The sequence below is a fragment of the Pleurodeles waltl genome, chromosome 7, assembly GCF_031143425.1.
Source record: "Pleurodeles waltl isolate 20211129_DDA chromosome 7, aPleWal1.hap1.20221129, whole genome shotgun sequence".
In the NCBI taxonomy this organism is placed as follows: Eukaryota; Metazoa; Chordata; class Amphibia; order Caudata; family Salamandridae; genus Pleurodeles; species Pleurodeles waltl.
In genome coordinates, this window is record NC_090446.1 from 188,645,630 (window position 1) to 188,672,140 (window position 26,511).

Here is a 26,511-nt window from a genome sequence, read left to right on the forward strand (position 1 = left end):
GTTTTTATATAGAAAAATATCTTTTCTTAGTTTATTTTAAGAACCACAGGTTCAAATTCTACATGTAATATCTCATTCGAAAGGTATTGCAGGTAAGTACTTTAGGAACTTCAAATCATCAAAATTGCATGTATACTTTTCAAGTTATTCACAAATAGCTGTTTTAAAAGTGGACACTTAGTGCAATTTTCACAGTTCCTAGGGGAGGTAAGTTTTTGTTAGGTTAACCAGGTAAGTAAGACACTTACAGGGCTTAGTTCTTGGTCCAAGGTAGCCCACCGTTGGGGGTTCAGAGCAACCCCAAAGTCACCACACCAGCAGCTCAGGGCCGGTCAGGTGCAGAGTTCAAAGTGGTGCCCAAAACACATAGGCTAGAATGGAGAGAAGGGGGTGCCCCGGTTCCGGTCTGCTTGCAGGTAAGTACCCGCGTCTTCGGAGGGCAGACCAGGGGGGTTTTGTAGGGCACCGGGGGGGACACAAGTCCACACAGAAATTTCACCCTCAGCAGCGCGGGGGCGGCCGGGTGCAGTGTAGAAACAAGCGTCGGGTTTTCAATGTTAGTCTATGAGAGATCTCGGGATCTCTTCAGCGCTGCAGGCAGGCAAGGGGGGGATTCCTCGGGGAAACCTCCACTTGGGCAAGGGAGAGGGACTCCTGGGGGTCACTTCTCCAGTGAAAGTCCGGTCCTTCAGGTCCTGGGGGCTGCGGGTGCAGGGTCTCTCCCAGGCGTCGGGACTTTAGGTTCAAAGAGTCGCGGTCAGGGGAAGCCTCGGGATTCCCTCTGCAGGCGGCGCGGTGGGGGCTCAGGGGGGACAGGTTTTGGTACTCACGGTATCAGAGTAGTCCTGGGGTCCCTCCTGAGGTGTTGGATCTCCACCAGCCGAGTCGGGGTCGCCGGGTGCAGTGTTGCAAGTCTCACGCTTCTTGCGGGGAGCTTGCAGGGATCTTTAAAGCTGCTGGAAACAAAGTTGCAGCTTTTCTTGGAGCAGGTCCGCTGTCCTCGGGAGTTTCTTGTCTTTTCGAAGCAGGGGCAGTCCTCAGAGGATGTCGAGGTCGCTGGTCCCTTTGGAAGGCGTCGCTGGAGCAGGATCTTTGGAAGGCAGGAGACAGGCCGGTGAGTTTCTGGAGCCAAGGCAGTTGTCGTCTTCTGGTCTTCCTCTGCAGGGGTTTTCAGCTAGGCAGTCCTTCTTCTTGTAGTTGCAGGAATCTAATTTTCTAGGGTTCAGGGTAGCCCTTAAATACTAAATTTAAGGGCGTGTTTAGGTCTGGGGGGTTAGTAGCCAATGGCTACTAGCCCTGAGGGTGGGTACACCCTCTTTGTGCCTCCTCCCAAGGGGAGGGGGTCACAATCCTAACCCTATTGGGGGAATCCTCCATCTGCAAGATGGAGGATTTCTAAAAGTTAGAGTCACTTCAGCTCAGGACACCTTAGGGGCTGTCCTGACTGGCCAGTGACTCCTCCTTGTTTTTCTCATTATTTTCTCCGGCCTTGCCGCCAAAAGTGGGGCCTGGCCGGAGGGGGCGGGCAACTCCACTAGCTGGAGTGTCCTGCTGGGTTGGCACAAAGGAGGTGAGCCTTTGAGGCTCACCGCCAGGTGTGACAATTCCTGCCTGGGGGAGGTGTTAGCATCTCCACCCAGTGCAGGCTTTGTTACTGGCCTCAGAGTGACAAAGGCACTCTCCCCATGGGGCCAGCAACATGTCTCGGTTTGTGGCAGGCTGCTAAAACTAGTCAGCCTACACAGATAGTCGGTTAAGTTTCAGGGGGCACCTCTAAGGTGCCCTCTGGGGTGTATTTTACAATAAAATGTACACTGGCATCAGTGTGCATTTATTGGGCTGAGAAGTTTGATACCAAACTTCCCAGTTTTCAGTGTAGCCATTATGGTGCTGTGGAGTTCGTGTTTGACAAACTCCCAGACCATATACTCTTATGGCTACCCTGCACTTACAATGTCTAAGGTTTTGTTTAGACACTGTAGGGGTACCATGCTCATGCACTGGTACCCTCACCTATGGTATAGTGCACCCTGCCTTAGGGCTGTAAGGCCTGCTAGAGGGGTGTCTTACCTATACTGCATAGGCAGTGAGAGGCTGGCATGGCACCCTGAGGGGAGTGCCATGTCGACTTACTCGTTTTGTCCTCACTAGCACACACAAGCTGGCAAGCAGGGTGTCTGTGCTGAGTGAGAGGTCTCCAGGGTGGCATAAGACATGCTGCAGCCCTTAGAGACCTTCCTTGGCATCAGGGCCCTTGGTACTAGAAGTACCAGTTACAAGGGACTTATCTGGATGCCAGGGTCTGCCAATTGTGGATACAAAAGTACAGGTTAGGGAAAGAACACTGGTGCTGGGGCCTGGTTAGCAGGCCTCAGCACTCTTTCAATTGTAAACATAGCATCAGCAAAGGCAAAAAGTCAGGGGGCAACCATGCCAAGGAGGCATTTCCTTACACAACCCCCCCCCAAACGAAAGAGGATGAGACTAACCTTTCCCAAGAGAGTCTTCATTTTCTAAGTGGAAGAACCTGGAAAGGCCATCTGCATTGGCATGGGCAGTCCCAGGTCTGTGTTCCACTATAAAGTCCATTCCCTGTAGGGAGATGGACCACCTCAACAGTTTAGGATTTTCACCTTTCATTTGCATCAGCCATTTGAGAGGTCTGTGGTCAGTTTGAACTAGGAAGTGAGTCCCAAAGAGGTATGGTCTCAGCTTCTTCAGGGACCAAACCACAGCAAAGGCCTCCCTCTCAATGGCACTCCAACGCTGCTCCCTGGGGAGTAACCTCCTGCTAATGAAAGCAACAGGCTGGTCAAGGCCATCATCATTTGTTTGGGACAAAACTGCCCCTATCCCATGTTCAGAGGCATCAGTCTGCACAATGAACTGCTTAGAATAATCTGGAGCTTTTAGAACTGGTGCTGAGCACATTGCTTGTTTCAGGGTGTCAAAGGCCTGTTGGCATTCCACAGTCCAGTTCACTTTCTTGGGCATTTTCTTGGAGGTGAGTTCAGTGAGGGCTGTCACAATGGATCCATATCCCTTCACAAACCTCCTGTAATACCCAGTCAAGCCAAGGAATGCCCTGACTTGAGTCTGGGTTTTTGGAGCTACCCAGTCCAGAATAGTCTGGATCTTGGGTTGGAGTGGCTGAACTTGGCCTCCACCTACAAGGTGTCCCAAGTAAACCACAGTTCCCTGCCCTATCTGGCATTTGGATGCCTTGATAGAGAGGCCTGCAGTTTGCAGAGCCTTCAAAACCTTCCTCAGGTGGATCAGGTGATCCTGCCAGGTGGAGCTAAAGACAGCAATATCATCAAGATAAGCTGTGCTAAAGGACTCCAAGCCAGCAAGGACTTGATTCACCAACCTTTGGAAGGTGGCAGGGGCATTCTTTAAACCAAAGGGCATAACAGTAAACTGATAATGCCCATCAGGTGTGGAGAATGCTGTCTTTTCTTTTGCTCCAGGTGCCATTTTTATTTGCCAGTACCCTGCTGTCAAGTCAAAGGTACTTAGAAATTTGGCAGCACCTAATTTATCAATGAGCTCATCAGCTCTTGGGATTGGATGAGCATCTGTCTTGGTGACAGAATTGAGCCCTCTGTAGTCCACACAAAACCTCATCTCTTTCTTTCCATCTTTGGTGTGAGGTTTGGGGACTAAGACCACTGGGCTAGCCCAGGGGCTGTCAGAGCGCTCAATTACTCCCAATTCCAGCATCTTGTGGACTTCCACCTTGATGCTTTCTTTAACATGGTCAGATTGTCTAAAGATTTTGTTCTTGACAGGCATGCTGTCTCCTGTGTCCACATCATGGGTACACAGGTGTGTCTGACCAGGGGTTAAGGAGAAGAGTTCAGGAAACTGTTGTAGGACTCTCCTACAATCAGCTTGCTGTTGGCCAGAGAGGGTGTCTGAGTAGATCACTCCATCTACTGTACCATCTTTTGGGTCTGATGACAGAAGATCAGGGAGAGGTTCACTCTCTGCCTCCTGATCCTCATCTGTTACCATCAACAGATTGACATCAGCCCTGTCGTGGAAGAGCTTAAGGCGGTTTACATGGATCACCCTTTTGGGGCTCCTGCTTGTGCCCAGGTCCACCAAGTAGGTGACCTGACTCTTCCTCTCTAGTACTGGGTAAGGGCCACTCCATTTGTCCTGGAGTGCCCTGGGAGCCACAGGCTCCAGAACCCAGACTTTCTGCCCTGGTTGGAACTCAACCAGTGCAGCCTTTTGGTCATACCAAAACTTCTGGAGCTGTTGGCTGGCCTCAAGGTTTTTGGTTGCCTTTTCCATGTACTCTGCCATTCTAGAGCGAAGGCCAAGTACATAGTCCACTATGTCCTGTTTAGGCTCATGGAGAGGTCTCTCCCAGCCTTCTTTAACAAGGGCAAGTGGTCCCCTTACAGGATGACCAAACAGAAGTTCAAAGGGTGAGAATCCTACTCCCTTCTGTGGCACCTCTCTGTAAGCGAAAAGCAGACATGGCAAGAGGACATCCCATCTCCTTTTGAGTTTTTCTGGGAGCCCCATGATCATGCCTTTTAATGTCTTGTTGAATCTCTCAACCAAGCCATTAGTTTGTGGATGGTATGGTGTAGTGAATTTATAAGTCACTCCACACTCATTCCACATGTGCTTTAGGTATGCTGACATGAAGTTGGTACCTCTGTCAGACACCACCTCCTTAGGGAAACCCACTCTGGTAAAGATACCAATGAGGGCCTTGGCTACTGCAGGGGCAGTAGTCGACCTAAGGGGAATAGCTTCAGGATACCTGGTAGCATGATCCACTACTACCAGGATATACATATTTCCTGAGGCTGTGGGAGGTTCTAGTGGACCAACTATGTCCACACCCACTCTTTCAAAGGGAACCCCCACCACTGGAAGTGGAATGAGGGGGGCCTTTGGATGCCCACCTGTCTTACCACTGGCTTGACAGGTGGGGCAGGAGAGGCAAAACTCCTTAACCATGTTGGACATATTGGGCCAGTAGAAGTGGTTGACTAACCTCTCCCACGTCTTGGTTTGTCCCAAATGTCCAGCAAGGGGAATGTCATGGGCCAATGTTAGGATGAACTCTCTGAACAGCTGAGGCACTACCACTCTCCTAGTGGCACCAGGTTTGGGGTCTCTGGCCTCAGTGTACAGGAGTCCATCTTCCCAATAGACCCTATGCGTCCCATTTTTCTTGCCTTTGGACTCTTCAGCAGCTTGCTGCCTAAGGCCTTCAAGAGAGGGACAGGTTTCTTGTCCCTTACACAGCTCCTCCCTTGAGGGTCCCCCTGGGCCTAAGAGCTCAACCTGGTAAGGTTCAAGCTCCAAAGGCTCAGTTCCCTCAGAGGGCAGAACTTCTTCCTGAGAAGAGAGGTTCCCTTTCTTTTGCTGTGTTGCAGTTGGTTTCCCTACTGACTTTCCTTTCCTCTTGGTAGGCTGGGCCATTCTTCCAGACTCCAGCTCTACTTGTTCACCCTGTGCCTTGCACTGTGCTCTTGTTTTCACACACACCAGTTCAGGGATACCCAGCATTGCTGCATGGGTTTTTAGTTCTACCTCAGCCCATGCTGAGGACTCTAGGTCATTTCCAAGCAGACAGTCCACTGGGATATTTGAGGAGACCACCACCTGTTTCAGGCCATTGACCCCTCCCCATTCTAAAGTAACCATTGCCATGGGATGTACTTTTCTCTGATTGTCAGCGTTGGTGACTGTGTAAGTTTTTCCAGTCAGGTATTGGCCAGGGGAAACCAGTTTCTCTGTCACCATGGTGACACTGGCACCTGTATCCCTCAGGCCCTCTATTCTAGTCCCATTAATTAAGAGTTGCTGTCTGTATTTTTGCATGTTAGGCGGCCAGACAGCTAGTGTGGCTAAATCCACCCCACCCTCAGAAACTAGAGTAGCTTCAGTGTGGACCCTGATTTGCTCTGGGCACACTGTTGATCCCACTTGGAGACTAGCCATACCAGTGTTACCTGGATGGGAGTTTGGAGTGGAACCTTTCTTGGGACAGGCCTTGTCTCCAGTTTGGTGTCCATGCTGTTTACAGCTATGACACCAGGCCTTTTTGGGATCAAAGTTTTTACCCTTGTACCCATTGTTTTGTGAAGAGGCTCTGGGCCCACCCTCCTGTGCAGGTTTTTGGGGGCCTGTAGAAGACTCTTTACTATTTTTAGTTTTGGTTGTCTCATCACCCTTCCCCTGGGGAGTCTTTGTGACCCCTTTCTTTTGGTCACCCCCTGTGGAAGTTTTGGACACCCTTGTCTTGACCCAATGGTCCGCCTTCTTTCCCAATTCTTGGGGAGAAATTGGTCCTAGGTCTACCAGATGCTGATGCAGTTTATCATTGAAACAATTACTTAACAGGTGTTCTTTCACAAATAAATTGTACAGCCCATCATAATTACTTACACCACTGCCTTGAATCCAACCATCTAGTGTTTTCACTGAGTAGTCAACAAAGTCAACCCAGGTCTGGCTCGAGGATTTTTGAGCCCCCCTGAACCTAATCCTGTACTCCTCAGTGGAGAATCCAAAGCCCTCAATCAGGGTACCCTTCATGAGGTCATAAGATTCTGCATCTTGTCCAGAGTGTGAGGAGTCTATCCCTACACTTTCCTGTGAACATTTCCCAAAGGAGAGCACCCCAGTGAGATCTGTTCACTTTTCTGGTTACACAAGCCCTCTCAAAAGCTGTGAACCATTTGGTGATGTCATCACCATCTTCATATTTAGTTACAATCCCTTTGGGGATTTTCAACATGTCAGGAGAATCTCTGACCCTATTTATGTTGCTGCCACCATTGATGGGTCCTAGGCCCATCTCTTGTCTTTCCCTCTCTATGGCTAGGATCTGTCTTTCCAAAGCCAATCTTTTGGCCATCCTGGCTAACTGGATGTCCTCTTCACTGGGGCTATCCTCAGTGATTTCAGAGGTGTTGGTCTCTCCTGTGAGGGAACCAGCATCTCTGACTATTATTTTAGGAGTCAGGGTTTGAGGGACCCTGTTCTCCCTAGATAGGACTGGTAGGGGGGAATTTTCCTCCAAGTCACTATCCTCTTCCTCTGAGTTGCCACCCTCAGAGGGGTTGGCCTTTTCAAACTCTGCCAAAAGCTCCTGGAGCTGTATTTTGGTAGGTTTGGGGCCCATTGTTATTTTCTTTATTTTACAGAGTGACCTTAGCTCCCTCATCTTAAGATGGAGGTAAGGTGTGGTGTCGAGTTCCACCACAGTCACATCTGTGCTAGACATTTTGCTTCTAAAAGTTGGAATACTTTTTAAGAATCTACAACTGGTTCTAGAATCTAATTCAAACTTTTACAAACTTTTAAACTCTAAAAGAAATGCTAAACAGGATCTAACACAAGGCCCTAGCAGGTCTTTTAAGAATTTAGAAAACTTTTCAAATTGCAAAAATCAATTTCTAATGACAATTTTGGAATTTGTCGTGTGATCAGGTATTGGCTGAGTAGTCCAGCAAATGCAAAGTCTTGTACCCCACCGCTGATCCACCAATGTAGGAAGTTGGCTCTGTATGTGCTATTTCAAAGTAAGGAATAGCATGCACAGAGTCCAAGGGTTCCCCTTAGAGGTAAAATAGTGGTAAAAAATAGATAATACTAATGCTCTATTTTGTGGTAGTGTGGTCGAGCAGTAGGCTTATCCAAGGAGTAGTGTTAAGCATTTGTTGTACATACACATAGACAATAAATGAGGTACACACACTCAGAGACAAATCCAGCCAATAGGTTTTTATATAGAAAAATATCTTTTCTTAGTTTATTTTAAGAACCACAGGTTCAAATTCTACATGTAATATCTCATTCGAAAGGTATTGCAGGTAAGTACTTTAGGAACTTCAAATCATCAAAATTGCATGTATACTTTTCAAGTTATTCACAAATAGCTGTTTTAAAAGTGGACACTTAGTGCAATTTTCACAGTTCCTAGGGGAGGTAAGTTTTTGTTAGGTTAACCAGGTAAGTAAGACACTTACAGGGCTTAGTTCTTGGTCCAAGGTAGCCCACCGTTGGGGGTTCAGAGCAACCCCAAAGTCACCACACCAGCAGCTCAGGGCCGGTCAGGTGCAGAGTTCAAAGTGGTGCCCAAAACACATAGGCTAGAATGGAGAGAAGGGGGTGCCCCGGTTCCGGTCTGCTTGCAGGTAAGTACCCGCGTCTTCGGAGGGCAGACCAGGGGGGTTTTGTAGGGCACCGGGGGGGACACAAGTCCACACAGAAATTTCACCCTCAGCAGCGCGGGGGCGGCCGGGTGCAGTGTAGAAACAAGCGTCGGGTTTTCAATGTTAGTCTATGAGAGATCTCGGGATCTCTTCAGCGCTGCAGGCAGGCAAGGGGGGGATTCCTCGGGGAAACCTCCACTTGGGCAAGGGAGAGGGACTCCTGGGGGTCACTTCTCCAGTGAAAGTCCGGTCCTTCAGGTCCTGGGGGCTGCGGGTGCAGGGTCTCTCCCAGGCATCGGGACTTTAGGTTCAAAGAGTCGCGGTCAGGGGAAGCCTCGGGATTCCCTCTGCAGGCGGCGCGGTGGGGGCTCAGGGGGGACAGGTTTTGGTACTCACGGTATCAGAGTAGTCCTGGGGTCCCTCCTGAGGTGTTGGATCTCCACCAGCCGAGTCGGGGTCGCCGGGTGCAGTGTTGCAAGTCTCACGCTTCTTGCGGGGAGCTTGCAGGGATCTTTAAAGCTGCTGGAAACAAAGTTGCAGCTTTTCTTGGAGCAGGTCCGCTGTCCTCGGGAGTTTCTTGTCTTTTCGAAGCAGGGGCAGTCCTCAGAGGATGTCGAGGTCGCTGGTCCCTTTGGAAGGCGTCGCTGGAGCAGGATCTTTGGAAGGCAGGAGACAGGCCGGTGAGTTTCTGGAGCCAAGGCAGTTGTCGTCTTCTGGTCTTCCTCTGCAGGGGTTTTCAGCTAGGCAGTCCTTCTTCTTGTAGTTGCAGGAATCTAATTTTCTAGGGTTCAGGGTAGCCCTTAAATACTAAATTTAAGGGCGTGTTTAGGTCTGGGGGGTTAGTAGCCAATGGCTACTAGCCCTGAGGGTGGGTACACCCTCTTTGTGCCTCCTCCCAAGGGGAGGGGGTCACAATCCTAACCCTATTGGGGGAATCCTCCATCTGCAAGATGGAGGATTTCTAAAAGTTAGAGTCACTTCAGCTCAGGACACCTTAGGGGCTGTCCTGACTGGCCAGTGACTCCTCCTTGTTTTTCTCATTATTTTCTCCGGCCTTGCCGCCAAAAGTGGGGCCTGGCCGGAGGGGGCGGGCAACTCCACTAGCTGGAGTGTCCTGCTGGGTTGGCACAAAGGAGGTGAGCCTTTGAGGCTCACCGCCAGGTGTGACAATTCCTGCCTGGGGGAGGTGTTAGCATCTCCACCCAGTGCAGGCTTTGTTACTGGCCTCAGAGTGACAAAGGCACTCTCCCCATGGGGCCAGCAACATGTCTCGGTTTGTGGCAGGCTGCTAAAACTAGTCAGCCTACACAGATAGTCGGTTAAGTTTCAGGGGGCACCTCTAAGGTGCCCTCTGGGGTGTATTTTACAATAAAATGTACACTGGCATCAGTGTGCATTTATTGGGCTGAGAAGTTTGATACCAAACTTCCCAGTTTTCAGTGTAGCCATTATGGTGCTGTGGAGTTCGTGTTTGACAAACTCCCAGACCATATACTCTTATGGCTACCCTGCACTTACAATGTCTAAGGTTTTGTTTAGACACTGTAGGGGTACCATGCTCATGCACTGGTACCCTCACCTATGGTATAGTGCACCCTGCCTTAGGGCTGTAAGGCCTGCTAGAGGGGTGTCTTACCTATACTGCATAGGCAGTGAGAGGCTGGCATGGCACCCTGAGGGGAGTGCCATGTCGACTTACTCGTTTTGTCCTCACTAGCACACACAAGCTGGCAAGCAGGGTGTCTGTGCTGAGTGAGAGGTCTCCAGGGTGGCATAAGACATGCTGCAGCCCTTAGAGACCTTCCTTGGCATCAGGGCCCTTGGTACTAGAAGTACCAGTTACAAGGGACTTATCTGGATGCCAGGGTCTGCCAATTGTGGATACAAAAGTACAGGTTAGGGAAAGAACACTGGTGCTGGGGCCTGGTTAGCAGGCCTCAGCACTCTTTCAATTGTAAACATAGCATCAGCAAAGGCAAAAAGTCAGGGGGCAACCATGCCAAGGAGGCATTTCCTTACACTCAGCTATCCCAAAGGGAATTCGTAAATCAAGGCGAGGTCACAGCAGAGGGTGTCCAATCCAGGAGCTCCGGTGACGAAAGTGAACCAGGAGAGGAGATGGGTGGGACACCTGATTTGGCTTTAGGACCTTTGCTGTTAGCCTGTACTGATCCCGATGCTACAGGGCGTGTAATATTGAACGTAGGAGAAACTGCAGGGGGCCTTGCAAGTCCTCCGAGTAGGAGACAACAGTACACACCGACGCACCCGGGTCCAGGAGGGACCAGGGGGGCAAGGAAAGCCAAACCAAAAGCAAACACCATTACCAACTACTATAACCATGTGAACTTAAACACGGATCGGCTGCAGATGCAAAGCTCTAAAGCTAGTGATTCCCCAGTACTGCCACCGGGGGGAAAAAGGTGGCAACAATGCGGGGGAGGTTGAACTGGAGCATTCAGAGACCGGGCAGCCGGATATTCCCCTATCCCAGCTGCGATCTTCTCGATCATCTCAATCATCTCGTCCAATGAATAACTCCTTCAAGGATGGCGAAGTGGAGTTAAACAACTTCCCAGAGTGGGGCCATTCCTTGGGGGAGCAAAGAACAAGCCATGAGCTATTTAGAAATCATCCCGGAGCCCAAACGGGACTATTAAATCCCGGGAGCTCCTTACTAATATCCCCCCCACAATGTGCCTAAGCAGAACTTATAGCAATCCAAAATACAAAGGGGCCCGAAACAGAACAATTACTAATAAAGCAGACCCGTAAGCTTTCAGTGTCGCAGCTCCATCGCGAAAGCCAAGCAGGAAAAACCAATTCAACACTGCATAGACACGAAAGTAGTTCATTTAGTCTGGAGCTTTCCTCGCTCGACAACTCCGTAATTGGCAATATAGAGCCCCAATTAAATAGTATAACATCGGAAGATCTAAATTTCCTGGAAGGCAGTCTAATACAAGGCCATATGGGAAAGGACGATAAGATCTTAGAAGGTCAAACAATTAATGAGCAAAATGGGCAAGTTTGGGGAAATAGAGATGATTTCTCATTAGACCAACCAATTCTTAGTATTATGAAAGTTATATGTACAACATTGGACTCAATTGCAACAACAATCATGGCCCAGTCTCAAAAATTTGATGATCAACTTCAGCTGATTAAACAATTTTCAACTTCAATACAGACCATAGATTACAGGATGGCCCTAGTAGAGGGGGTTATAAGGGAAAATCTGTTGCATCAGGCAGTGGCCGACAAGATGGACAGGCAAGCTTGTGGCCCACTGCTGGAAAAACTACTGGAAGTCCCGAAAGTAATCAAAAACATAATCGAAGATTGTAAATACAGCCTCAAAAGCGCACAGGTGTGCAACCATGAGTCAACAGAAACAGAGTCCAGATCAATGGGAAGGCCAATAGACAGAGAAGGGCCCTTAGGCCCAGGACGAGAGGATTGCCCAGATGTGAACATCTGTATAGACAAGACAGAGGGAAAGAACGGAAGTCCTGTACCTGGAATCAAAGCTTTAAGTATAGTAGAAAAGAGGGTCCAGAGCAAAAGGACTCAATCAATAGGTAAATGGAAAAATAAGTGGAAAAAAGCTAGAGGAAATAAAAAAGTATCAGTAAAAAAACCATTAAATTTGTCACGACAGGCAAGCCCAGTGGGGCAAATTAGGAACACAGGTGATCAGCCTGCCCAACAGCAGTATAGAGATTAAAACATTAAGCCCGAGAGTTTCGGAAAATCAACAGATAAAGAAAGTAATTTTACAAACAAAAATCCTGGACTATTGTGCGACAAAAGCTGCACTCACCATTCCCACATAAATCGTATACCCACTTGCCTCAGGGGAAACCAAGCGTCTGGGCATGACACAGATAATGGAAGGAGGTCGGAAATAGATCTAGGAGCAAACCTAGAGACAAGCGAGGTAAGCGACGCTCTAGTCAATGGAATATCCAAATGGAGCCTAGAGACATCAAAATTAAGCACTGGCATGGACAAGTACCTCCCAGTTACAAAAATAGAACACCTAGCTCAGGTACATTACTCAAATACAGTGGGGAACTACAACGGAAAATGTCAGCAGCTTCCGAACTCTATTACTGAGGAGACACCACAAGAAAACAGTAAAAGTGAAATCAGGAGGGTAAAGAGCCCCGAGCTCACAGGAAGTGAACAAAGTATAAGAACAACTATGTGCGTGGACAATTTAATAGCTCCGGTTCCCGCACCTCGGACAAAAGCAAAATACTGCTCTCAGGCTAGCCCAGGAAATCACAATTACAGTAGCCAGCCCGGGTGGGTTATTGATTTGCCTGCCCTATCGTGCCCAGTGCTTGACCTGGAAATTAAAGAAAAAACGGAAAATTGGCCTCCAAAAAGGCAACCATATGAAGGATATAGGAATATAGAGTCGCAATATGGTAGGATAAAAGGCCAGGAAGAACTAGCATAGACCGGATGGGCAGTTACCACCTACAGTAAAGAAAAGGAAGATAATCAACTTCAAGGAAGATGGTCGCAGGGAGGTGGCGGGCATACCGAGATCTGCACTGAAATAAGCGAAGAGCTTGAAGACACGATTACGTTTATCCCCGAGTACTCCTCAAGAGGAAGCCAAGACATCCTAAATAGGTCCAATATTTTACATCTGGTTAACTCCCTGCCAGCCCTGCAGAACGTAACAACCAAAGATCTGCTCTCAGTAAGATTCATACAAAGAAAAGGGTCAGAGAGCGGGGAATCAACAGAAACAGTCTGGGTTTCACCTTGGATAGTAAAACAGATCCTAAAATGTTCTAATTTGTTGAAGATCTGGGGAATATCTACTGCTATTCCGCAAAAGGAACCGTATCCAACAATATTTCTTGAAAAAGCTCCAAAGCAAAATGTGTCAGGTAGGCATGAGTTAAAAGGCAATTCTGGCTCGATACTGCAGGGAGCAATTAGCTCCAAACAACAACTACCTGAATGAACAAATCTGAGCAACATGAGGTTCTGCCTGTTGGTTAATTCCCCAAGAAACGGCATGGGTAACCCCCCACAGTCGCAGGTATATGAAGATCAGCCATCTAGAAGCCTGTAGCAAAAAATGGACTGCTTGAATATAAAAGACAGAACCAGTCCAACATTAAAAATCTTAAGCTGGAACATTGCAGGTTTAAAAGGCAAAATGGAGGACAAGGATTGGGTAGAATTTATTAAACAACAAGATATCAGCTGCTTCCAGGAAACCTGGTCTATTAATGCCATCGATTTAGATGGGTTTTCTACTTTCCATCTACCTGCCATCAAACAAAAAAAAGGAAGACCATCAGGAGGCTTGATCATTTGGATCAGAACTTCACTGCTGGGAAACTCTGCAGTAACTCATGTTGTATTAAGCAAGGAAATCCATACGCTTGTAGTAAAATACGAGGAGTGGTCACTCGAAATAGTAGATGTGTATTTCCCTCCTATTAGCTGGGTTCAAGTCAAGCCAGGTGTACGGCTCCTCAAGGAACATATCTTAAACAAAAGATCCAAAGGTTGGAGAAATCCAGCATTTTGTCACATGAACGACCACCCCCCTCAGCTTTGTAAAACCTTTTTACTAATATGCGGTGATTTCAACATTAAACCCCATTCTATTCTCGGGGATGAACAAGTAGTAGAGGAAGATCACGTCTGGAATATTCCGACACCCCTCATCCAACGTTGTCAAGACTCCAAGAAAGGAGAATTAATTTTTGAAGCTCTAACAGAAGGAGGAATCCATACATTAAATGGAAGAACAAATTCAGATAGAGCCTTCAAACCCACCTTTCGAACTGGAAAAAGGCAAAGCATAATCGATTACTTGGCAATAAACATCGAAGCCTGGCACTATGTCATCGACATGGAAATAAGGGACAGGATTGAGAGTAACCATGACCCATTGCTAATGGAGATGGCCTATCCGGACAGGAGTTCAGGGACAACTGAGTCTCCATATAATGGGAACAGCCTAACAATAACTATGAGACCAAATAGTAAAAACATATTATGGTCAAATGTGGACGAATCCTTCATGAGTGCACCTAGTCAGACCTGGTTGTTATCACTCAGCACGTTCCTTAATCTATCAGTTAATGAGGCCTTACCCCTCCTGCATAATTTTAACAATCTGCTATTACAAACAACAAAGGAAAGAACCAAGCATCTCCAAACTAATCCAAAAATGAAGGAGGGCTGGTTTGATGGTGAGTGTTTAAAATTAAAAAGGGCGTTTTCACAAGCATTAAAGAACCGGCATCTGAATGACCTTAATGAGCAACATTTTTACGAGTGCAGGCAACAGTACAGGAAATTACTGAGATACAAGAGGAAGACTTTCCCACACAAGCTTTGGAAAGTTCTCCTGCATGCAATTTCTGCAGGAAACTGTAAAAAGTTTTGGGAGGTAATTAGATGGGGATGCGAAGGACCTCCGAAAAATCTAGAGCTGAACATCAACCCACAACTCTGGGTAAAGCACTTCACCGCCCTGTATCAGGAAGAGGTCAAGATGGTACCCGGGAGCAACAACAACTCAAATAGTCTCAGTCAAGGGTTGGAAGGCAGTAACCAAAGATCAAGTAAGGCATTTCCACTCCAAGAGACTTATGTGGCATCATTAAAATGGCCCGTTGTGTCGAAATATGAAATACAGGACGAATTAGTCCCTAATAAACTCCCTAGCACAAATTCTTTGCAAGCAATCCATGCCGTTCCATGTGCAACGGAGTTAACACTGGAATTTAGTGAGAAAGAGATTAAACATGCTATTCTCCTCCAAAAGCTGCAGGCCCAGATGGCGTTCCTTCAGACGTTTATCGTAACCAACTAACGTTATGGCTACCTGCTTTAGCTCGTCTATTCAACAGTGTTTGGCACCTCAAGGTAATCCCCACTTCTTGGAAGAAATCAATAATTGTTCCAATACACAAAAAAGGGCCACGGGATATGGTGTGTAATTACAGGCCAATCTCATTGCTTGATAGTGTTGGAAAATTTTTCGCCAAATTGATTCAGTCGCACTTAGATCAATGGCTAGACGATGGAGATTTATTATTGACACATCAAGCCGGTTTTAGGAGAGGCCAAAGCACAACAGATCAACTTTTTAAGTTGGACATGATTTGCGCTAAATACGTTGCCCTAAAAGATTGTCCATTATACCTGGTCTTTGTGGATCTTCAAACAGCTTTTGACAGCGTGAATCGACAAACATTATGGCAGTTACTGTCGGAAATGGGAATACAGGGAAAAATCCTAAGGCTGTTAATCCTACTGCATACAGGAAATACCGCCAGGGTCAGATACAGTACGAGAAATGATTACACGGCAGAGATCCCAATCCAGCGAGGCGTAAAACAAGGCTGTGTTTTGGCTCCAACCTTATTTAATTGCTACATAAACGAAGTAAGCCAAGACCTGAGGAAATTAAATCTGGATGTGCCAAAACTAGCCAATGAAAGTATACCTATCCTGCTTTTTGCAGATGATGCTGTATTATTGGCAAGAACGGAGATAGCAATGCATCGATTACTTGGGGGTTTTGAATAATTTTATACCTCGAGGAGTATGGTAATTAATGAGGGGAAAACCAAGTTTATGATTCTTAACCAAAAACAGAAGATGCAATCGACTTTTAGGGTAAATAAAAAGCCTTTGGCCCAAGTGGCTACCTGGGCTGTAGGCTGGATGAAAAACTGACATGGAAACCGCAAATTTATAAAAGCAAAATCTCCTTGGCCCAACAAGCTGGAGCTGTACTCAGATTCGCAAAAGCTACAGGCAATCACTCTGTGAGTTCTGCACTGCTTGCATATAAAACAAAAGCAAGGGCTGCAGCTCTATATGGTGCAGAGATCTGGGGATTTAGAAAGACTCCATCAATACAAGTAACCGAGAATACATTTTTACGCCGATTACTTTGTTTAGGCAATGCCACACCGATGAACGCAATAAGAATAGATCTACAAATGAGGAAGATTGAGGATTACATTGCATTGGCTCCAATGAGATACTGGATCCGTATTTGGGCAAAAGAGGAACTTAAACCATATAGAGACGCATTGATGGACATTATGAAGCTACAAAGTCATCGGAAATTGCCCTGGTTCAAACACATCTCAACCATCCTGGCTGCTATAGGCCAGGAAGATCTCTGGCTCCATCCAGAAAAAATAAGAAGGCCTAGTCTTTTTGTTATAAAAAAGGCATACTGGGACCAAAAGACACAGAGCATGTGTGAGACACTTAGGGGGTTATTCTAACTTTGGAGGAGTGTTAATCCGTCCCAAAAGTGACGGTAAAGTGACGGATATACCACCAGCCATATTACGAGTTCCATAGGATATAATGGACTCGTAATACGGCTGGAGGTAAATCCGTCACTTTTCCGTCACTTTTGGGACGGATTAACACCTCCTCCAAAGTTAGAATAACCCCCTTAGTCCTTTATTTAAGCATTACATTTTGTTTAATCAAGAGCTCAAACCAGCTGTTTTTATAGATAGTATTTATTCGGAAGAAAAAAGGGCTCTCTATTTTAAATTCCGTATGGGCACAGTACCGGTGATAGCGGTGACCAATAGATGGCAACCCGTCCCCCCCCAGGTAGATTAGATTGCTGCCCATGTCTTCATGGTGGCCAAGAAACATTATCCCACTTCCTTTTATTATGTCACTTCACGCTCAAACTCTGCAAATTGTACTTACGTCCACTCTTTAGATCATACGGAGTCAGGAAGTGCAAAGAAGCGGAAGTGTTATGTATGCAATCAGATGAAAAACACATTGTGACGAAGGTCTCAACTTACATACTGGAGGCTTGGAAGTTACGTTTATCAATGCACCTGCAGCTGGCACGAGTATAATTGCTCGTGTCGTCCCATAGCTGCTACCAGCTTGGGAAGTTGGCGCAGGTTGCTGTAAAATGGGGATAGATTCTGGGTCGCCATCAAACTGGTGGTTGGCACCGTAAGGCCCCAAATGATTAGTGCTAAAATAAGTTATCTAATTTTAGATTTATAATGTCTTTTTAGAATATGTTAAGTGTGCTATGTAAATCATTGTTATAAATCATGTTCATGATAACGCAGGGTAAATTGGGTGCACTTTGGCACACGTCAAACCAAAGATGCCAAGTGTAGTTTTTTATTGAGATGTTTTATCTAATGCTATTTTTACAGTGTTATGATGGATTGGTTTTCATTGTGTGTAATTGTTATGGCCGGATAGGCTGACAAGAAATCAAATGGAATGGAATAGAATAATTATTTTCAGAGCAAACATTTTTATATCAATTTTGATATCTGTTGACTTTCTGTTTTAGCCAATCACAAGAGTTTAGCAAGTTTAATTTAATGTTTAGTCACCATTGGTTTGGGGGCGTTTTGTTCATTCTTTTTGGGATTCTCTTGTATCCTGGGTTCCAGAGACTTTACTTAATGTGATTTGTCACTTTGACATTTCACGCTTTGCCAAGCAGTCTACTGACATTCCGGTGTTTTATTATTTTCTGAGTTTACTTTGTCTGTTCAATACTGAACTAACGCTTTGATGGTTTAGTAACCTTATACCCAAACTCTAAACCATCTCCCCTTACCTTGTTCCTGTTTCTGATGTTGCTGTTCCCCTGATGAAGCAGACGTTGTTGCTGATTACTTTAGAGATTGAGTAAATGTATGAGCTGTGTATTGTTATTTGTCTTTTGTTTTTCAGGTACCCACTGCCAAGGTTTTAATACTGCTGCTATTTTTGATAGCGCCTTAGCTAGATATTGTCTAAATTTGTGTTACTAAATCTTTTACATAAAGTCCAACATGTTAATGCTAATTAGTGGTTAGTGAGGTATTACTCTTATACTCAAGAATGGTTATGGACTCCTTTTTTTGTTAATTCAATATATTCAATCTCTCTTGCTCAGATTCTATTGCTATGGTTTTCTGTATTATCCATCGAGGCATTGATTCTAATTGTATTGATTAAGCTTAGGTACATTCGTCGATTTAATCAGCCTTTATTGTTTCTTTATATGTAATATTTGTGTTTGAGAATTATTTTCACAACTTTAGCATTGTTAGTATAGGGAAATAAACATTTTAACTTCTTAATAAACTGACGTGGTTATTGATGGTTGAATTATCATGGTGTGTTTTTAATGATGCATACTGAATTGTTTGATGTCCATGACGTTTCCTCTATGAGGTTTTCTTTAAAGCAGATTCGGTTCAGTTCATTGGCCTAGAGGATGAAGTCTGCGGTCTAGTCTGCTATGACAAAAATATAGCTGAGATTTCTGCTTTAATAAGGTCTAAGATTAAACATCCTGGCTTGAACTGCATTTTAGCCTGAAACATAAGCCAGTCTAAAAGGATAATGATGGTAATGTTGTCAAGTGTACTTGTGCATGAAAGAAGTCTGGCACCGACATGGAGGATGGCTTTAAAATGTTTGAAAGCAGAACATGGCGGTCCCGCAAGAACAACACTGCAAAGTTCAGTGGCTGTTGAGGAGAGCTGCGCACAGTTTCACTACAATGAAAGGACTTGATGAGATTGGGCACATTCATATGACAAAGGTGCAGCACTCTGACAAAAATATGGTAGTGGAAAATGTGGAAGTTTTACGAGGATCCATTAAGGGTCATTGCCAAAGGTCATGGGATTCATCCTATGAACATCCTACTTCAGCAACTACCAAGGAAGAATTTGTCTTGAATTTAAAAAAAAGACATCTGTTTGCTGCATTAATCACTGCTTTTGAGAGATCTTGAGCTTGTCTCCAGCACTAACCTAATGCAGCCATATGCAAAACCAAAATGGCCCAAAACCAGTCTGAGGTTGTGTGCGTTGCCTTTCATATCGGACGTTGCCTGGCAATGCAAACTGTACTTACTGGAGCAGGATGAAGGCTGATTTGCATATGGCTGGTTTCTGTCTGAGAGGCATGTTGGATAATAGAACAATGACCTGGGATTCAGGCCCATGTAATTATAAGTGGCTGGGATTAAATTAAGAGTTCCACCATCACTTTTTTGTATTCCTTAGTGTGAAACCACAAGTGAGGCACGTATGCCCAGACGGGGGACCAGTGCTCACCCTGTCACAGGACTTAAGGTTCACTGTATGAATGAGCCCGAAATAGACTGAAACAGTCTGGGCTTGCTTGTAATGCCCTTAAGAGTTGTCCTTGGCCAGCAAATCGGGCTGTATTGTTCCTATTTTAGGAAGCACTAAGGCTAATCTGAATATGATTGGTACCTGTCCGGGGAGGCATGGTGGCTCGGGTGCTACCTCAAATATTTATCTTTGACTCTTATTAATGCAAGCATTTCATCCATAACATTTCTGTGTTCCACAAGACTTAATTGTGCATATAAACCTTAAGTCATCTGAGGGATACCTGTGTTCTCTTTATCAGGGTCTGGGTGTCAATATAGAGCAGGAGATAAGCAGCTGGCACAGGCTTCAAGTTTGAAGTGGCAAGTTGGTTATGGCTCTCTTAGACTCTTCGTACGATGTCGATATGCCAATGTGTTCTGCTATCTCTTCTAAAAGACCCAAATCTTCCTTTCTAGTATGCCTCTCTCCAGGGCCCCGTCTCCAACTCATCTACCCTAAATGGGAGGGGGAGGAAAGCTACAACAGGAACATATTCTAACTCAGTCACAGCCCACGACTGCCCCTGGCTCTTAAAATGCTGCGGTTTCACACTGTGACATAGGCTATGGCGAGACCTAATACAACTGTGCCTTAGCAGTCATCCGTTTTTCCACAGGCTCAGCTCACTTCCTCTCATCTCTCCTTGCCTCCCGTGAAAAGACCGCTGGAAAAAGTGATATATTTTTTGCAGTGGTCCCTCTAATTTTTCCTGGGGGTTTTGCTGGTAGGACACTGCATCTCAGAGTGAGTGTTTTTCCCCTAAAACATGCACTATAAAATTGCCTATATCCAATTCAATTATTTCACTTTCCAGTACAGCAATGGTGAGTGGACAAAGAAAACGCATCAACAAATAAGTTGAAAACCTTGGGGGAAACCCACCTTTCACCCATTAAATAAATGAACATCTAGTGCAACCGGTAAATGTACATGTAGGAAGCTGGCTCTGTATGTACTATTTCAAAGTAAGAAACAGCATGCACAGAGTCCAAGGGTTCCCCTTAGAGGTAAGATAGTGGCAAAAAGAGATAATTCTAATGCTCTATTTTGTGGTAGTGTGGTTGAGCAGTAGGCTTATCAGAGGGTAGTGTTAAGCATTTGTTGTACACACACAGGCAATAAATGAGGAACACACACTCAAAGACAATTCCAGGCCAAATAGGTTTTTATATAGAAAAATATATTTTCTTAGTTTATTTTAAGAACCACAGGTTCAAGATTTACAAACAATACTTTAAATGAAAGGTATTTCACTTAGGAACTTTAGGAACTTTGAATTAGCAAAATAGCATATACAGTTTTCATACAAATGGCAATAAGCTATTTTAAAACTGGACACAATGCAATTTTCAACAGTTCCTGGGGGAGGTAAGTGTTTGTTAGTTTTGCAGGTAAGTAAACCACCTACAGGGTTCAAAGTTGGGTCCAAGGTAGCCCACCGTTGGGGGGTCAGAGCAACCCCAAAGTTACCACACCAGCAGCTCAGGGCTGGTCAGGTGCAGAGGTCAAAGTGGTGCCCAAAACACATAGGCTTCAACGGAGAAGGGGGTGCCCCGGTTCCAGTCTGCCAGCAGGTAAGTACCCGCGTCTTTGGAGGGCAGACCAGGGGGGTTTTGTAGGGCACCGGGGGGGACACAAGTCAGCACAAAGAGTACACCCTCAGCGGCACGGGTGCGGCCGGGTGCAGTGTGCAAACAGGCGTCAGGTTTGCAATGGAGTTCAATGGGAGACCCAGGGGTCTCTTCAGCGAAGCAGGCAGGCAAGGGGGGGGGGCTCCTCGGGGAAGCCACCACCTGGGCAAGGGAGAGGGCCACCTGGGGGTCGCTCCTGCACTGGAGGTCGGATCCTTCAGGTCCTGGGGGCTGCGGGTGCAGTGTCCTTACCAGGCATCGGGTTCTTAGAAGCAGGCAGTCGCGGTAAGGGGGAGCCTCTGGATTCCCTCCGCAGGCGTCGCTGTCGGGGCTCAGGGGGGTCAACTCTGGCTACTCACGGGCTCGCAGTCGCCGGGGAGTCCTCCCTGTAGTGTTGGTTCTCCACAAGTCGAGCTGGGGGCGTCGGGTGCAGAGTGCAAAGTCTCACGCTTCCGGCGGGAAACGTGTGTTCTTTCAAAGTTGCTTCTTTGTTGCAAAGATTTTTCTTCTTTGGAGCAGAGCCGCTGTCCTCTGGAGTTCTTGGTCCTTTTAGATGCAGGGTAGTCCTCTGAGGCTTCAGAGGTCGCTGGACCCTGTGGAACGCGTCGCTGTTGCAGTTTTCTTGAAGTGGGGAGACAGGCCGGTATAGCTGGGGCCAAAGCAGTTGGTGTCTCCGTCTTCTCTGCAGGTTTTTCAGCTCAGCAGACCTTCTTCGTCTTAGGTTGCAGGAATCTATCTTGCTGGGTTCTGGGAGCCCCTAAATACTCGATTTAGGGGTGTGTTTAGGTCTGGGAGGGCAGTAGCCAATGGCTACTGTCCTTGAGGATGGCTACACCCTCTTTGTGCCTCCTCCCTGAGGGGAGGGGGGGGCACATCCCGATTCCTATTGGGGTATCCTCCAAAATCAAGATGGAGAATTTCTAAAGGCAGGGGTCACCTCAGCTCAGGACACCTTAGGGGCTGTCCTGACTGGCCAGTGACTCCTCCTCGTTTTTCTCATTATCTGCTCCGGCCTTCTCGCCAAAAGTGGGGCTGTGGCTGGAGGGGGCGGGCAACTCCACTAGCTGGAGTGCCCTGGGGTGCTGTAACAAAGGGGGTGAGCCTTTGAGGCTCACCGCCAGGTGTTACAGTTCCTGCAGGGGGAGGTGAGAAGCACCTCCACCCAGTACAGGCTTTGTTACTAGCCACAGAGTGGCAAAGGCACTCTCCCCATGTGGCCAGCAACATGTCTGGTGTGTGGCAGTCTGCTAAAACTAGTCAGCCCACACTGGAAGTCGGGTATGGTTTCAGGGGGCATCTCTAAGATGCCCTCTGGGGTGTATTTCACAATAAAATGTACAATGGCATCAGTGTGCATTTATTGTGCTGAGAAGTTTGATACCAAACTTCCCAGTTTTCAGTGTAGCCATTATGGTGCTGTGGAGTTCGTGTATGACAGACTCCCAGACCATATACTTTTATGGCTACCCTGCACTTACAATGTCTATGGTTTTGCTTAGACACTGTAGGGGCATAGTGCTCATGCACTTATGCCCTCACCTATGGTATAGTGCACCCTGCCTTAGGGCTGTAAGGCTTGCTAGAGGGGTGACTTATCTATACCTATAGGCAGTGTGAGTGCCATGTCGACTTAGTCATTTTATCCCCACCAGCACACACAAGCTGGCAAGCAGTGTGTCTGTGCTGAGTGAGGGGTCTCCAGGGTGGCATAAGACATGCTGCAGCCCTTAGAGACCTTCCCTGGCATCAGGGCCCTTGGTACCAGGGGTACCAGTTACAAGGGACTTACCTGGATGCCAGGGTGTGCCAATTGTGGAAACAAAGGTACAGGTTAGGGAAAGAACACTGGTGCTGGGGCCTGGTTAGCAGGCCTCAGCACACTTTCAAATCATAACTTGGCATCAGCAAGGCAAAAAGTCAGGGGGTAACCATGCCAAGGAGGCATTTCCTTACCTTAGAGTACAGGATTGATTTCTTAATCAATATGACTAGGGCACACTAAATATTAAAGAAAAACAGATCTTCAGAGTGAAAAGTTACCAAAAGTTCTTTGTCACTGCTTGGGCCAAGTTCCCTTTTCCCTAGTCTGCTCAACCTGTCTACCAGGCCACTTGCAATTTCAGTCCTGACCACAATTATTCTTAATGCGCTCTAAACCAAGAAAGCAGTCACAATAATTCAAAGCAATTGAATGACATTTCGGAAACTATGTAAAGCAGGATGGTGCATTCCTGAAATAAACCCCAGTTGTAGCACAATGCACAGGCGTTATAATAATAAATCCATAATGAGACAATCCAAAGAAAAGATTCTTACCCTCATTGGATGAATGTCAGAATATGGTGGCTTCCCTTCTGCCATTTCTATTGCTGTAATTCCCAAGGACCAGATATCTGCTACACAGTTATAACCAATTTCTTGGATCACTTCCGGAGCCATCCAGAATGGGGTACCTATAACTGTGTTTCGTTTTGCCATGGTATCCTAAAAGGTTGCAAAAATACATATAAGACAAGCAATGGTAATGCCAATAGGTCTGGTTTTAAAGGAATGTTGTATTGTAATATGAAGCATTACAAGTACATACCGCGGGAAAGGATATATATTTGTGTGAAGCAAAGAACAGTACAATAATATTAGTGTAGTGTATAATGGTCAAGTGACAGTTGCACTATCAAGCCAGAGGTAAAAATCCATTATGTTAATGACTGCCCTCCACCCATCTGCGCTTCTGCTAGAGAAAACCACAATAAATTATCTAGTTGTCCAATACACTTTAATAGCTTTACAATGTCATGTATGTGCCCCTGAAAGTTCAAGCTCATGGAGTTGAATAAATAAACAAAATCATCACAGCTGCATGGAAAGCATGAACTTTTTTGTTAAAGCACACAACCACTACCAAATCATAACATGGACTCCTGGCTCCCAGCACGTGGGCAGGTCCAAAGCCCCTCTTTAGTCACTCTCACATAACTGTCTGGCGAAAAGTGTGATTTCAAGCCAGACCATAAAAAAGTCAATTGGCAAATTTAAGTAGAAAAATAAAGATCACAGGAATATAACCTTACAAGCAAACCACTAAAAGACGTCATTACATCTATTATAGGGACCTGGGGTAAGGGTGGCAAAATATCACCCACGCATAGCGTCAATTTACTAATATACTGTTGCTAGTATTCACTTTACTCAGAAGCTATGTCCCTACAATTTCGACATTCTTGCTTCACGGCCATCATCTCCACGTGACATAGGGCCATATGTACCAAAGCATTTTCCCATTGACACAGAATGGGTAAAACCCTTTGCTACATCTGGCCCATAGTTACTATTCTGAGTCTAGTTTGTGCAGTTTAGACACCAGAACTATGCAGAGGTAATGGTTTTGAGAAGATGTGGGTGTCATACATCAAAGAGGATGATCACAAGTGAAATGATAATACCATTATAGCCATACAATTCTGTTTCCAACTGAAACAGGATTAATGATTAGATCGGGAGATTTAGGCTTTACAGCAACATTTGCAATGCATTCCCCACTACAAGAGCTCTCCGTGGCTGAGAACTTGGCAAAAGGGAATAGATTCCCTTGTGTAAATACACACTTTTTGTGTTGGTTTCCTCGACGGGGGAGAGAGAGGGTATATTCCCTGTGGAGTAACCCCTTCACCTAACCCACCACCGAATCTGGTGGTGATCGATTTCCCTTTGCACCATGATAAGACATTTATGCCAGCACTAAGCTAGAGTAAAAATACGACCCTTACTGGGGTGGCAGGAAAAAGATAAGAGTATGTGAATGCACACAAACATACTAGTTTGTGGGCATTCCCAGACTTCCACGGCAAACCAATCCTTGGAACGCGCAAAAACAGTCTCAAACCCACCCCTGTGTGTGATTTACAGCTGTAGAGGACTCCATACTCATGGTTGAGATCTCCACACCTGTAAAAGGGTGTACATCTGCCTAGAATTCCTTTGTGAATTCCTGGGAAGCTTAAGTGAGGTTGAGCCAGTTGTAAACGTATGTACCATATTCCATATAAATTACAAGATCTGGAACGAACTACTACCATTAAAAAAAAAAAACTAAAAAAAATGTAATATTTATCAATTAATTTCTTGTTGAGGTAACCATTAGATCATGCCATTTTGTGGTACAAACAATGCTTTGTTCTGCGTTTTATAGCACTAAATTCCCCTCTTCAAATGAGCACCTATTTTTTCATGTAAGACCGTGGTTCCCAAACTGTGGTCCAGGGACCCCTGGGGGTCCGCAAAGCCTTCTCGGTGGGGTCCGCGACTGCTTAGAAAATAAAAAAATATTAACAAATGATGACAAATTAGGTCCCATGCTTCCAGTAATGACTCAGTGGGGGTCCCCGGATTCCAATGATGATTCAGTGGGGGTCCCTGGGTTCGATTAATGATAAAGTGGGGGTCCACAGAAGTCAAAAGGTTGGGAACCACTGATGTAAGACAAATAGAAATGACTAATTGAGGTCAAAGGGTGTTGTGTGGTGTCAATTCGCTACTTCTACCATTTTAGTACACTGACATCCACGCTTGGATATCGACAAATGATGGATCCTCGGCCATTTTTTATTAATTTCAGAAAAAACAAACAACTCAGATGCTGCTTTCTTAGTCCCAAGAATTGTGAGAGTCAGCCGCCAAGAACTGCCTGATCTTATTAGAAGATTTTTGTAAACGCCATGCAAGGCAGAAAAGGGCAGATTCATGGAGTCCAACCGATTCGAAAAACAAAGAGAAATGTGCGACTTCGAGAGAAAGGAGATGGAGGAATACAGTCGTACCCAAAAGGGGAAGCCCACCTCTGTGTACTGATTTGGGTGGAACAAATAACTTTAGGTGGAAGTTGTGGACACATGACAAACAAGTTGAACTACTAGCATGTACAGAGACGCACCAACATTCTTAAAAATCTTTAAAATGACAACGTTTACTCATGGGTGATTTTTCTGCGGAACAAGCAATTGCACAACCAGTAAAGAAACCGCAGAACAAGTTAATGTTTCCGACCTATCCACTAGATGGCAGACTATGTGTAGGTTTTGAATGAAAACGTCCCCCCCCCCCCCCCTCCCTATAATGCTATAAAAATGCCTCCAGTGGAATGTAGAAGCAATACTGTCGCTGTGTTAAGGCGCTGAAACAAGCAATTGGATTTAAACGCGTGCTTCTGATAGACCACTGAGCGTCGCGCACAAATGTTAGCATTAAATATTTGAGTGTTCAGAAGAATGCAATGCAGTCGTCAAATAACTAGCAGCCTGTTAATGGCCGCAACTGTCGTGATCACATCATAAAGGATTAGAGGTCGTTCTAACGTGTGATTCTACGAATACAAGTGCTGTTAAACTCATGTTCAGTCCCTCTAAAAGAGCTACTCACACATCTGTCTGAGTGCTCCCAATCAGGAATTCTGTCAGGACCAGAAGTTCAAATTATGCTTTCTCCTTCACTACCCAAACAGCAGGCAAT

At 45.8% G+C, this 26,511-nt stretch overlaps 1 protein-coding gene across 3 annotated transcripts in view; it reads right to left on the reverse strand.

Annotated features, from left to right (window-relative positions):
• Positions 1–26,511, reverse strand: part of STK4 (serine/threonine kinase 4) — a 214,606-nt gene that overhangs the window by 107,906 nt on the left and 80,189 nt on the right. For all 3 annotated transcript variants that reach the window (XM_069243539.1, XM_069243538.1, XM_069243540.1), the window contains exon 6: positions 23,323–23,490. In XM_069243539.1, coding sequence (XP_069099640.1) covers positions 23,323–23,490 — 168 coding nt within the window. The remainder of the gene's footprint in view (positions 1–23,322; positions 23,491–26,511) is intronic.